Source organism: Epargyreus clarus, unplaced genomic scaffold (assembly GCF_041222505.1).
Source record: "Epargyreus clarus isolate Ecla_fem2 unplaced genomic scaffold, WU_Ecla_fem_2.2 ptg000014l, whole genome shotgun sequence".
NCBI lineage: Eukaryota > Metazoa > Arthropoda > Insecta > Lepidoptera > Hesperiidae > Epargyreus > Epargyreus clarus.
The window spans coordinates 9764711-9779300 of NW_027332222.1; the positions used below are offsets into that span (position 1 = coordinate 9764711).

The following is a 14590-nucleotide window of genomic DNA, read 5'->3' on the forward strand; positions in this document are numbered from 1 at the left end:
AGACGAGTTTCCGGCAATCACGTGTTTTATGTATTGATGAATTCCTACTGGTATTTCTACATCTTTATTGTATTCAATAAACGTGCTTGCAACGCGCGTGTGTTTTATACGATTTTAATTTCTAATGAATGTAGGTTGGGACATAATAGTTAACTGTCTTATTTCGTGTGTTCTCGCCTTTCGTCTCTAAACTCGATACCGATCCCGCTTAGTGACGACCTTGTGTAGCCTTGTTCCTATATCGTAACCATCATCTGGAATGTCAGTTCCAATAAAGTAACACGTTCAAAACAAAATGTTTATGTTATTGTTTCTAGTGAACTGGAAATAGCGCCGTTTGCCCATTGGTGCCCCGATCGGTTATCGTACGGGTCAACATCGGACATCATCTATCTCTTACAGCATATATATTGCTTCATCTCGTTATTGAAGTAACACTTCAATGAATTGACATAGCTTTCGTTTTAACTCAATAAACAACGGAGTACAGTGATGAATATTAGAATTAGTGTCGTGTTTGTCGTAGTTATGTGTTCCCAGTGTGTCTTAAACTTTACTAATCAAAGTTTGCGAACGCACACATGTAAATGTGGACGGAATAATGAATCCTTAATTGCACGTTTTTGTCGGTATGTACGCTATTTACATTGAATAATATTTATTTATATTTATTTTATAAATGGCCATAATGTAAAATGTCTTTACTTTAACTCACTGTATTTTCTATGTTGCTTGAGGTGTTTATATTGAGTTAAGGTTAATGGGCTATGTGTTGCAACAAAATGACGTGATTGTTTGAAGTTACCTAATAATGTAAATAAATGAAAAATAATTATTTATTTTAATTATTTATAAGCATGCGTTACCCAACCACTAGTAAAGTGAATCTATTAATGAGATATGACTTGAAATCGCTTAAAAAATTAGTTGTCATGCTACACGATAAACAGTTTTGTTTCATTCGCGATAAAGCATAAAATTATATTTGTTTCTCTAGTATAAAGTAGTTATTTGTATTAATTTTCTATGATCTGGTTTGATGTAGAGATGACATGCAAAAGAGCTTGCAGTCCATCTGATAGTAAGTGGTCACTGCCGTCCAAGAACTATTGTGACAAACTTTATATATAACCCGAAGGTCACAGATGCGTTACCATTCCAGAGGACTGAGGTGGTCGCGTCATATGTAAGTCCACCGGCAGTTACACCTTTCCACCGAAATGCAGGACTGAATCTCGCGTGCGGCAGTGGCACTTCACTGGTCGAAAAATACTAGCTTTACGACCTTTTAGATTTAGCTATCGATTTCCCAAGAATTCTCTTTATCAAACTATTTATACGTTTAACATACAATAATGCAGCAATGATTTATAGGGGCCGGATAAACAGTTAAGTAACCCTGTCTCTACCTATTACTTTAAGAAAATTTATGAGCGATTAGTAGGTACTGTTGTTGCGATAATTATAAAAGGTCTGTTACATTTTATGGTATGCGAACTTGTTAACCAAGTTTTCCTGTTTATTAATTGGACTAATTTTCTGTTTTTCCCTACTTCTTTTAAGATTGTTTAGTTTTAGATAACAATGTTTTCCTCTTGGTACAAACAAAAGATTTTACTAGTTCTAATAACGCTATATAGTTTCTTTTATTTTAATATGCGCATGATAAAATTCGATATGTTTTTATGGAAACTATTACCTTCTTACTAACATACTTCCTTCCTGGATCTCAAGCAGTCAGAGTGACGAATAAGGTAGCTAGATACTTTGAAATGAATGACTACTTTTAATTGACATTTTCCTTTTTACTAATTACTTTTTTATTTATCTAAGATGTCAATTAAACCAGCAAGTCACCTCATGTCATTGACAGTTAGGTCATCGCCCATGACCATGGTGAGTAAAGCTAAAGCAGGTGAATGCGATTTCCTAATGATTGATGACTAACAGACAACCAGAGAGACCACGTCGCGAATGACTACATATAATTAAACGAGCTATTCAAAGAAATGTATGTTATTCTACTTACTGTCTATTAGCAGTCATTGTAGTGTAGCTGTATAATAAATTAGAGAGCTTTTTAAATAAGTTTTTATGAAAACTTATTTCAATAAATGTATAATAAACTCTACAGTTGATACCTAAGTCGGTGATTATGTTTAATACTTTTAACATTCTTATACGCATTGACATTTAAAACTACATATAAGCGATTACAGTTACTAAATTACATTTTTTGTACAAGTAATTTGTAAAGCCAATATTCCATAGTCATTTACAGTGATTCATGGCGCGTACTTGAAATAATGATTACAGTTAGGTATTCATGCATGTACTTGCTCCAGCGGCGCTCTTTGCGAAGCCCCCGAGCGCATTCATCAACATAGAATTTCACGTGGGAACAGTCCACGTCAGCTGAACGGTTCTCGTTTACGAAACCTGATTCGTGATCATCGTTTGTTTTGTCTTCCGAAGCCCGGAAACATTTGTGTGTGCACATTGTTTTTGCGATAAGGTTGAGGAGCGAATTGCGTCACGCAATAAGTCTGACTATAACTACTGTGCAGTGCACTGCCGCGTGCTTAGATAAAGAATGACCGACCGCTACTTGTGAAGTACCTACCTCCGATTAAAGCGAATTAAAGTGGTTTAATGTCGTCAGTGCTATTAATGTCGAGATCTTCGCGTTGCCCTTTGCACTAACGACTTACGTGGGATGATCGCATCTCGACAATAAAATTTTAAATAATATTCCTATTAGAATATTGGTGTTAGTTAAAGCAAAGGTTATTAATTAATATCTATAAGTTGACCTTTTCGTTCTATGGAACAACATTGTACGGCGGCGGTTACATTAAATTTATAGTGACAGCAATTACATAAGGTGAACTTTGGTATTACAAGTGTTAGTGAATAATTGCAGTGCAGTGAACATGTAATGAGTTGGTGTCTGGTTGCAGGGAGGTGGCGAACGCCTGGGTGTGCCGCGTCGGCCCGCCCGACCAGCCGGCGCCCGCCCACCGAGTGCAGAGTCTCTTCAACGATATCGAACTCTATCCCACTAAAACCCAGGGTGAGTGATTAACTGTATCTTATGAATGTATACAAGTATATCTTTATTATTATAAATCAGACGTTTATCTGTTCGTGTCAGTTATTTGCTACTCAACAAAGTCGCGACAATAAGTTTTTAAATATCAACTGGAACATGGATATTGAACATAGTGCAATTTTTTTGTCTTACATGAGACCCATGGACGGCCCGTAAGTCATATTTTTTTTGGAAATAAGGCACGTTTCAGGCGTCTTTATGAAACTACCATAATTGAAAATTTTAAAAATACTGTGAAAGTGAAAATCTGAAATAGCTCTTAGAATTTTAGATTTATTATATAATATTAGATTATTTATTAATCTTTCGCCTCCGGTAACTTTTACTGGCCATGGGGCCTTAAGTCGATCACTAATTGACTAAGTACAAATGCTTAATTAGGTACTCAATACATTATCACATTCTTCAAAACAGAACACATCACTTTAACATCGCTGTTGAAAGTTAGAAAAAGCTGTCACCATGGCGTCGTCACATTCGAACCAAAAATAATTTTACCATGGTAAGAACAAAAGCGGTTTCATATTCAAGTAAGTTTTTAAATATGCTAGTAGGTATATTCATATCGTTGACATGAATAAAATGGTCGGTTAAGCTAAGATAATAGAAGAATAGGAAAAGAGATGATGTAATAGATCGTGACGTGAAACCACATCATAAATGTGAATTATATAATTTATATTGCTCAACGGATTTATTATGTAACGCATGATCGGAAGAATTGTACTCATATGTAAACAATAATGTAATGTCTAAGTTTGTTATGATGAGGCCTTGCGTGATTATTTTAACTTAAATTGGTGGCCTCATGTTCTAATTTGTGTTGTATTGTAAGTTCATTTGAGATTTTATCAAAATACAACTATTTTTTAATGAACAAGAGGATTAAAGGAACTTTAATCATATGGCTTTGAGGTTACTTCAATCTTTAGTTACTTTTGTTATGAATGACATTTTTTTAATTATTTTTGACGATATTATATTAGCTTTACCATCTTCAGTTATTGGATTGAAAGGTCCAATTTTTATTGATATTCTATCTAATTGGTATATTAATATTTATCATACAGTGGAAACCAGTGATATGTCATATGAATTTCGGTTTCTGTCCTAGAGGCCAGATTTCAAATCCCCGGTCAAGCGAAAATACAAAATCAAAAGGTGTTAATGAGTGTATTAGAAATATACATTAGGCATTGCTTGTTTAACGGTAAAGGAAAAGGAATACGAAGTACAAACGCTAAACTAAACGCTTTCTATTCGAGTAGGCGTGCCCAGCTATGGGACAGTAATGGTCTAAGACAATTCAAAGAAAAAACATAAACGTATACGTCTGCTAATATTACTTATATAAGGACTCGAATTAGTCATATAAGACCATTGTTGCACACAAACGATGTATCGATGAATAAGATGTATGTCAAACCCTAATGAGTCGGTACATGAGTGACGCAGTCGGAGGTGTGAGTGGCTGGCCTCATTACCGTACGAACCGGAGTATATCACATTATTCCATGGAAATTACTCCAATAAACTCCGTTTGAAAGTCTAATGAACATAAATCTTTCAAGCGTAAAGGGCCATTTACTCATGTACTATCGGTTTCTCGTAAGTTCTTACCCTAATAAATTCCAGAGAACGGTCAATTGGTCATCGATTAGATGAGAGATAACGTGACGTCATATCATACGATGAATCAACTAAGCATACACCATTAAAAATTACATCGCATTCCTAATCCACACACGAATAATGATTTCCAGTTATAAGATAATGATTTATTGCAGTTACGTATTACTTGTAAAATGTATGTAGGTATAGTTAATTTTCAAAAGTTTAAGAAGGTACTCTTTAAGTTATTAAAGAAGTAATGTACTCTGGAAAAATAATTGTAATAACTAGAGGAAAACTATGATGAACTTGCTCAATGTAACTTCTAAGGTGTTATTGAATTGTAATATTTTGTACCTAATATAGAGTTGAAAGTTATACAATTAATGATAAACTTTTAAAGCATATTCTGATCATTGTCACAATCCACCGCGTTAAAAAAATCTAAAAATGTTTTATACGTACATATTGTAAATTGATTAAGCGATATCTATTAAAACTTTTAAATAAGCATAGTCTTTGAAAAAAGGTCTTATTGAATCACCAGCATTTCCGTATATGGAAACCGCAGCGGTTTTGCTATTCTTTTTTTGACTATCTAATATTTAAACCAATTTGCATGATAATCGTTTGTTTAAGACAGTCATGGCGATACAATCAATCACTTCGCCTAAATATATTGAAGTGTCCGTTTGATTTTGATCTTTTGTTGCACATTACGGGACTTCTCACAATATCAAGAGCGCCAAGTAATGTTTTTTTTTATTGAAATAGTAGACGACCATGCGGTCCAATGAAGGGTGATAGCCATTGCCGCCCATGGACGTCTGTAATCAACCGCAGACAGGATTGGAGTCTTATATAATGCCGATAGACGCATAGACGCATTGCTACTCTAAGTATTAAGTCTGAATCCCTCGTGGTGTACATGCCTCTCCCTTGAAAGCAGATCATGTACTTGGAGAGAAATGGAGGCGGAGGCGTTTCTAGAGTCTAACTACGAAAGGTGACACATGAATACAATATTTCTTGCTCACAATGATTACTTTGATTTTCTTAAATGTGAACTCTACCATAAATAATAGTTGCACGCTGCGGCGGACGTCATCTCAAAGCGTTAGGCCATTGTACGACAATTTGATGTCATATAAAACAATTTACGGGCATGCCTCGCATGGGGCTATGCCTCCATTGTTAATTTGTGAGTCATAAATCTCGCCAATCACTCGGTTTAAATAACCATTAACACTTATTACGGTTCTTTTATGGTAGGTAAACATTTATACGGAGATTTAGTGTCTTGTACCATATTGATTAATTACCCATTGAGCAAGATTAACTTTGCCCTTACTTAACAATAGTCTTTGTCTAACCAAAATGCTCTTTGAGACCTTTCGAAAAGCGTTCCACTGCTGAAGTCACCTTTCAAGGCTGTAATTTTGGCCCTAGACTTAAACAAGCAGTTCAAAGAATCCTATGTTCTGGTGTAGTAAGAGTGTAATATACTCTAGCTGGTGTTACAGGCACATCACATTGATTGATTTTTTATAGTATATTCAATTCAGTGTTACAACTTTAGCATGAAGATGGTAGTTATTCTGTGTGGTTCCTCTCGTATGGTACCACCTCTATTAGGGGTACTAATGAATAGAAGGAAAGTAAAAATACTGTGTTGATATTTGTCACTCAGTTAGGATTATGTCATATCTGAAAGTGATTAAAAATGTCTGTTGGCTGGTTTCAATAATAAGGAAGAACCATGATATACATAAATATATTCCGTATGAAAGAAAGTGTTTAAACTTGGTTAATGTAGTCAACACAAGTATTCACCTGTCTCTCAAAACTTAAACTTTCCCTTACGTAGTATTTAAACATAATATTTACATAATGAATAGGTACATTGGACAGTCATTGTATATCAGGACCCTGATATTGTTTGAGTAACGTGTTTATTTTATTTCATTTACGCGTTTCATTCGCCGTTAGATATCTTACCTGGCGATTGCGACAGGTGTTTACATTGGCCCAGTGATCTCATCTATTGCTCATTCTGATAACCAATACTGACCGACCTGAAATTGTCACCGTGTTCCACTTCGGAATAGCCGTAACGTGCGTGTGTTTGATTTATTGACGATTTGAACTTGTAACATGTTTTAAAGGTAGTTTTCCTATGTTTGAAACTATTGCGTTGTTTAAAAATGATTCTGTCAAATGCAACGAAGATCAGTGATTAATGGATCTTTCATAACGTCCCTGATAATTTCGTGTTTTATGAGTGGCTAGTTAAATAAAATTTAGGTACATGTTCAAGCACAACAATGTTCAAAACCAGAATAAATATCTAAACATTTTATTTAGATTTCAGCTACAGTGAGAATTTAAAATCGTATCCAGAGTATAACCGACCATTATGTGTATGAAATTTATGACCATTTTGCAACATAAAACATCATCGCTGTACTTTAATCCAATGTGACACCTTGGCGATCGGTGATGATCGTTGTGGTTGAGAGCGAATTAGTGATTTACAACTGTTTAGAGAAGTATGTTTATCAATGTTTTAGTATTCATAGTAGAATTAATATTTATTATTTTAACTGTATCGTATAATCCCACAATAGGTTGGAAATGCGGATATTCCCACTGCGTACCGAGAAAGATAATAATCAAATTACATAAACCTTATTTCATCACCGCTCCGAGCCGCAACTACATGTTATTGCTCTGTTATATTTACTATTAAACTTATTGATTAATATGCATGACTCGTGGCTCACGCATTTCTTAATTGGCTTTGTTATCCTCGTGGTCCGCTCGTAAACATCCATCTCCGGTATTTAGTTCCCGCGTTCACAAGTTTATAGCTCTACGCTCTCTATACGCTCTACACAGAGTTAACTACATGTCGATGAGTAAGAGTACGTTTTATCACGCTGTCTTTGGAGGTGTTAATCCTTCACTGTATTTAGTTGTTAGTTATATAATGATATAAACATTAACTTAGAGATTAATCGTTGGTGTGCTTCAAGAGCAGCTGATTCTTTTTAACCTGAGGAAATTAACAATATTTCAAGAAAAACAAATACATTATGGTAAAATGTAACCTACATTAGATAAAGTTTACTTGCATAATTAAAAATATCCAAACGTATCTCTTTATAAGATATCCTAGATATATTCTTATTTAAACTATTGTTTCAGTATTCGAAATGCTGGTTTGCGCTCGACAATGTGCGCGGCGCAAATCCCTGATCCTGACATTCGGAGAGTTCTGTGTCTTCGCCGCCGAGTTGCGACGGTGTTCGAGACAAGCAAGACAGTAAGTGTATTTCTAGTAACTATATAAACGTCATAGTTCATAGGCGCCATTTGACCTTTGGCACTCATAGCAAAATGTCAGGTTGAATAACAACATTATTTAAACAAAACCTATCAGATCCATACTACACACAGCATTCAATGATATCTTTTGCTCCGAGTTAGAAAAGCATTGAAAGTTTCTGTAATAAAAGTCTAAATAAATTGTTGTCTATTTTTTCTGCGTGTAGCCTACACGTGGCGCTACATATGTGGGCGTCGTCTTTACGATTGATGTTACACCCACTATTAAAATTCGGTCTTATTTCTTTTTGATTAAACTAAAAATAAGTGCAGTAAAAATAAATATAAACTCAATGCAATCTCAGAAACAAATGATACTTCTGTACACAGTTTTGGGATATTTCTATTCTCATGGAACTAGGTTTCCGTAAGAAGTGGTTTAGTACCCTCATTTCATTTCAAAACAGATGACCTATTTGAAATCGAACTAACTATTAACTGCTTTGTGTGTTGACGCATTGTGTCCGTCTTCCTTGATGATATTTTAAACAGATGACAAAGTAAGCAAACTGCCCCAAATTATGGTGATTAATATCTGTAATTAGTCGACGGAAATGTGTAAACTTTGAAGAATGTTCTTGGTACACGTGCTTTATTGGATTTCCTCAAACTTATTGTTCAGTGGTAGCGGATTGGTTAAAAATATATCGAATAGAATTTAAAATAAAAAGGAAGTATTTGGACATTTGTTTCGTACTGAGTTTTAAAGTTTTTGTTTACTTTGGGTTTATTCAACTTTCGACATTGTTGCCATAAAAAGTTAACAAGTCGCTTAAAAAGATAGTTTATTTGAGTCTTGCCACTATAATAATCATATTAGGTGTTTCAATGTTAATGTTACCAATTAAAACCTTCGTAATTATCTGACCTAGGAAGTAATAAAATGTTAAAAATGTGGCACATAACATACGTAACGCATTGATACCCTTTGCCACAAGGAACTAGCGAATTGAGTTGTAGTTACGTCTGATTAATGAGTTTATTGATGGATGAAGCGTTCATAGCGCAATGGGGACTGAGAATTGAAATGTTACATATTACATGTCTTGTTTACTAGTATAGAGGATTGATTACCGTTATTTTTTTTTGTAAAAAGTCCTTTAAATTTGGTCCGGGTTTTTGATATAACCGCAATAATTTGTTGAAGTAAGCCTTGAATCAAGGTTAACTTTCGAGCGATTTCTTCTGCAAATACTAAACTGTAATGAACAACACTCCACTCCATCAGTTACGACTTCGATATGTATTGGGATACATACATACATATCGAGGTTTTCTTTAATAACATAGGACTAGTTTTGTTATAATATTAATTATAACAAAAAACTCAGGATGTTTTTTGTTATAATTAATAATATTACTAATACGATAAATTGTGTTGAAGGAATCATTAATCTTCATGACTTCGTAACTTTCTCTTTGCTACGCGATGCCGTAGAGCTAATACTGAAAGTAGTGGGTACTGTTAAAAACTGTAAGCGAAAGACCTTTCACTTTAACGATTCTATTTTATTTTTTATTGGCTTCACAAGAAGCAGGTATTGCAGAAATGGTCACAATTAAATGTATTATTGAAAACATTGTTCTAAATTAATTTAATTAATGTATGCAGTAATTGGTAGAGCTAAATCAATTAAACATGTAACATATTGCTTTGATTCGAACAAATACATTCAGTGATGTAATATACATAATTTATAAAGCTTATGTCATTAGGAAACTGAGTACACATGTACTACTGTTCAATCACATACTAGTATATAAACCAAGGTTCGTCTCTTGTTTTATTTTGTTGTCTTATGACTGACTAAAGATTTTTTTATTGTAATAGAAGTAACAAACTGAGATACAATCCACTTGATGTTCTGTGATCATTTTAGACATTTGTGCTTTAAATAGAATAGGAATTATACTGAGGAAGCATGTGACGAAAATGAAATGTTTCGTGTAATTTCATTAAAAGTACTACTCGGCCGTTCTACTATTTCCGAATGAATAATGTAAAAGCTAAAGAGTTGTTACTCATAGAACAACATGTCTCTACCGTACACTAGAATATTACGTTAATCGCTAGATTCAACAACACCGTCTCAACAAACAAACAGACACACACACCTAAACTGACAGAACAACTAGAGATATATTACCTACATGAGTAATTAGTGCCCTCGGTGTCTCACGAGTGCACCGTGAATCGTGAATCGTTTTAATTTCGTCGATGACGTCCACGTCGTCGTTTACCCGGTCTTGAACCGCACTCCGCTGCCGGTGCTGACGCGAACGTTGACCCTTGAATGTCACAATGCAAGCACTGAATCACTACATGCACGCCGTGCGAACCTCTTTTAGGATCCGAATTTCCTATTTGACCGAATTGGGTCGTGTCCTGGCCTGTAAAATGGTTTTCTTTAAATAGGAAATGCATGCAATGCAGTATAGCATGTGTCCACCTTATAGTGAATAACTGGATACAACCCCGATGGACGTGTGATACCGTCACTACATAGAAAAAGGGGTTGTACCTGAAACCGATAACAGACGTTTCCACATCTGGGGACTAAGATGGTGGCTATTTTCATGATGAAACATCTAACTCTCGTGATGAAATAAAACTGATTCTTCCACCAGTCTACAACTTTTATTATTCCCGCGTAAAATACAACTGTCCCGCCAAGAGCGTTCTTTTTCTTTTTTTTATGCTAATGCATACAATCCTGTAACGCATACAGCCAGTGACTATATAAATCGGCACTTATATTTATAAAAATAACACAAAATAATCATATTAATAGTGTAATTAAATAATTTGAATATATTTGTAACACTAGGGACTAGGGTGCGCTGGATATTATTTGACAAGTCAGATTAAGCGCACGTGTACGACACGCCAGCGTTCAAAGGAGTTATTATGTTTACATAGATAAACGTAATCCTCGATAAATTTGAAAACTAGATGCCCTTGACCAGAAATAACTTAAGCTAGAAAGAAAATTCGTTGCCAATTGTTACCACTGTCGAGAACCTTGACATCAACTGAAGTAAATGGAGCGCGTTTTAAGAAAATTACAACAGATTAATTAAACTTTGCTTGAGATGGACACACTTGCCTAAAATAAGTGGATGAATTTAGTGAAGGTCGCCGTTTATTTCTCTTTACGCAACTCTCAAGGTCTGTCACGTTATTGTGGACGTTTTCAAACGTTTATTTTTTAATTGTTAAAAGTTCGTGTAGAGATTTTGATATACTTTATGGTTTATCTCAAGAAGGAACAAGTGGCGATGAAAGCCGCCAGTTCAGCGATCACTTCAATTATGCAAAATAAAGTAGGACAGTAGAAAACAGACATTTTACTACCCACGATCCTCGTGGACAAGTCATTCTACTTTATTCACATCTATAACCAGGAGCATAGGAAGTGGTAATACATACACCATTGGACTCTTACTCATTGATAATCTTGTCTTATCAAGCTAAAACTTCAAAGCAAAGTCTTGTATTTTTAAATTTCTGATAGTGGTTATAACCACATATTTTGTTCTATGATTTACGATCTTTGTACGTTTAAACAGTTATCTACGTATTAACGCTCCATTCATAACCCTTTACAAATATAATACTGGAAATGTGCCAGTCCTATGTCTTTTCTATCCAGCATTTACCTGTCTTCTTTAGGGCATCGGCCTATATGTCGAAGAGTAATCACGATAAAAGACAAGAAACTATTTGTAAGTGAGATAACTCATATGGATGAAAGATTTTTAGTTCTTCGCGTGAGATGGTTTAAAGCAATGTTACCTTAGTAATCTGAAACTTATGTTTACATAAGTTTAAGACTTATAAGTAAGCTATGCTCTTAGATATATTATTAGGAATTTTGGCACAATACTGAGCACGGCTCTGCCTATGGTGCGCTGAATTAGGGTCAATGAGCTTCCGGCGTACAGTACAACACTATGTTTTTTCGTATATCTAATTTTACTTCTTATTCTTAGGACATCTAACAAGCCGGAGTCGCCCGTGTGGAGCGTGGACAAGGAACTTCGTGACAAAGACGCTATTTGTAAACACGTGAATGGTGAGTGCAAATTAATTATTAATTACAAATTAAGTTAATGTTCAGGATTGTGTGTTTTCGCACAGTTACGATAGCGATGAATGGAATACGTCAGTGATGATGAATTAGTGACGAGAATGCGCCAGTTGTTTCTGGACGGTTGTCAAAATCCGAAAAAAAGATAAAAGCAACCAAAAAGAACATTATAAACACATGAACACTTTCGTCGGTTACTAATTAAAAGCGATCTTACGTATCATCGTGTATTACTAATGCGATTGTTGTTCCTTCCGCGAAACGTTTACCCAATTATGTTCCGTTTCTGTAACAACTACAAACAAGGTAGGTATAAAGTGTAATTGCGTTGAACAGGTGCTAATATGTCTAATTGCACTTACGAGATGATTGTTCGTTTGCACATCTATGATTTACCCGTCATCTTTGTTTTGAATACACAAACGTGTGTGTTTATCATATAATCGGAGATAAAAAGTGTGATTGTTGTCACTCGGTCTGTCACAGACAAACGTAAACAATGTGACTGGTAGTGAGCGAACGTAAATATGTAGTAAACGCCGAGTGAATGTTCGGGCGGGATTAATTGAATGTCATCGTTGTGCGGATTTGCGTTTATTTCTTGCGGAAGGTCGGCCGGAGACCGCGTCGGTGACTAAACTTTCCGCACGGTACCAATCCAGAAATACTCGGAGCGGTGGTCCCAGTGGCTGAAGCGGTGCTCGCTCGAGCATAAGTTCGCTGCCGCTTGTCGTCTGCCCACGTTCGTATGTCGGTGTCACGCACTTCCTCAGGAGAACACTAAAATTATCAGGCAATATATATTTTCAAGAAAATATTCGGACTTCACTGCATGCAATATTACAAACTTGTATTAGCTATGAAAATGTTTTGACATAATCATTTCGAAACATTGTAACTATGAGACTTAACACGCTCTCTAGAAATAAAAGAGTTGCTATAAAATTAGCTATTCGTAAACTTTATACAAATGTTTGAAGATATTTGTCACCAAAAGCATCGACAACCCTACGACATACAAATACGAAAGTGTACCATTAAGTTTTGTTTCGTCGCCCCAAGATTAACGTTAAATACCTACTGATTACATAATAAATACGTACTGATTGGCAGGTGTATATAATTGTAAAGTGGCCCGAACATTAATTATTACGTTCTAACAAACCTGTTCCGTGGACCTCCTACATCTTGTAATCGACCTATTAAATTATGGTATCTCTTGAGATCGTGAGGCAAGAGAATTGCAGCGATAATGTTAGCTTAATTAACGAGGCTTTTAGTTACTCATCACATCACTCAACTAAAAATTAAAAGTTAAAGTTTGACCTTCGTCGCCATCATCAATCAAGAATATATAAATGAACACATCGAAACATTTAAAAAGTCTTAAGAATCATAGTCATAGTACAGAATTAGGTACCTACACATCTTAAATTAGATGTTAACCTTTGACTTATACGACAAATAAGTATCATCGTACTATGTCATCAGAAGTTTCATAGTTGGCGCGATTTTCAATAACATATTACTGTTGCTAATGGATTGCAATACGATCAGTGTGTCAGAAGGTTCCTTTGTTATTAATGGCACTTGCACTCCAAGTGTTTACTATTTGATACTATTTGTTGTCATTTGTTACGAAGTCACGTACCAAGTTGTCAGCTACGAACGCAATCGGTACGCTTCGATCACTAAATTTGGAAATTGAACTCGCCGTAGGGCGCGATGCATCCGATTTGCGTCATCTTTCAGCGCATCTGACTTATGTTTATTAATAAATATATTATTTCAGTTATCATATACATACATGAGCAAATCGTCAAACAGTCTCACGTTTGTCTTCCGCATTGGTGATTCATAGTGAAATTTTTAACCTTCCAATCCCTTAGGGAATGTTGTGCACTTAATAGTCATGCTCATAAGTCGCCAATCAATTTAAATTAAGACAACTATTCATAAAACATTTATCAGTGATAGAGAATGTTAAACTATTTTCTTGAAAATCAAATCAGCAATTATTTAGACCCCTCTAAGCTTTATGCCTCATTGTATTGTATCATATTCAGATACAATTATGTAGATTAGATAACCCTTAAACAATTTATGTATCACCCCGAATTAATCAACGAGGTTGAAAAATCTATGTCGTAACATTGAATTGTAGTAGTGAAGGATCAAGTTATAAAAAGAAAAGCGATCGATCCATATCTTAAATTGTAGCACTATCCTGGGATAGTGCTACAATTTAAAATGTAGCTCACCTTCAGCCCTGCCAGCCTTCAGTCCTATAATTCATGTTCAGCTATTTACAAGTACAAAGCGTCAAAATGTTTACGATCATAATTTACTTATGAATTATTGGCAATATTGAATATTGTCTTGCTTTGTT

At 35.1% G+C, this 14590-nt stretch overlaps 1 protein-coding gene across 4 annotated transcripts in view; it reads left to right on the forward strand.

Moving 5' to 3' along the window:
* Window positions 1-14590, forward strand: part of raw (NDT-like domain-containing protein raw) — a 61421-nt gene that overhangs the window by 25757 nt on the left and 21074 nt on the right. For all 4 annotated transcript variants that reach the window (XM_073080019.1, XM_073080015.1, XM_073080017.1 and 1 more), the window contains exons 3-5: window positions 2961-3073; window positions 7931-8048; window positions 12104-12186. In XM_073080019.1, the coding sequence (XP_072936120.1) occupies window positions 2961-3073; window positions 7931-8048; window positions 12104-12186 (314 nt within the window). The remainder of the gene's footprint in view (window positions 1-2960; window positions 3074-7930; window positions 8049-12103; window positions 12187-14590) is intronic.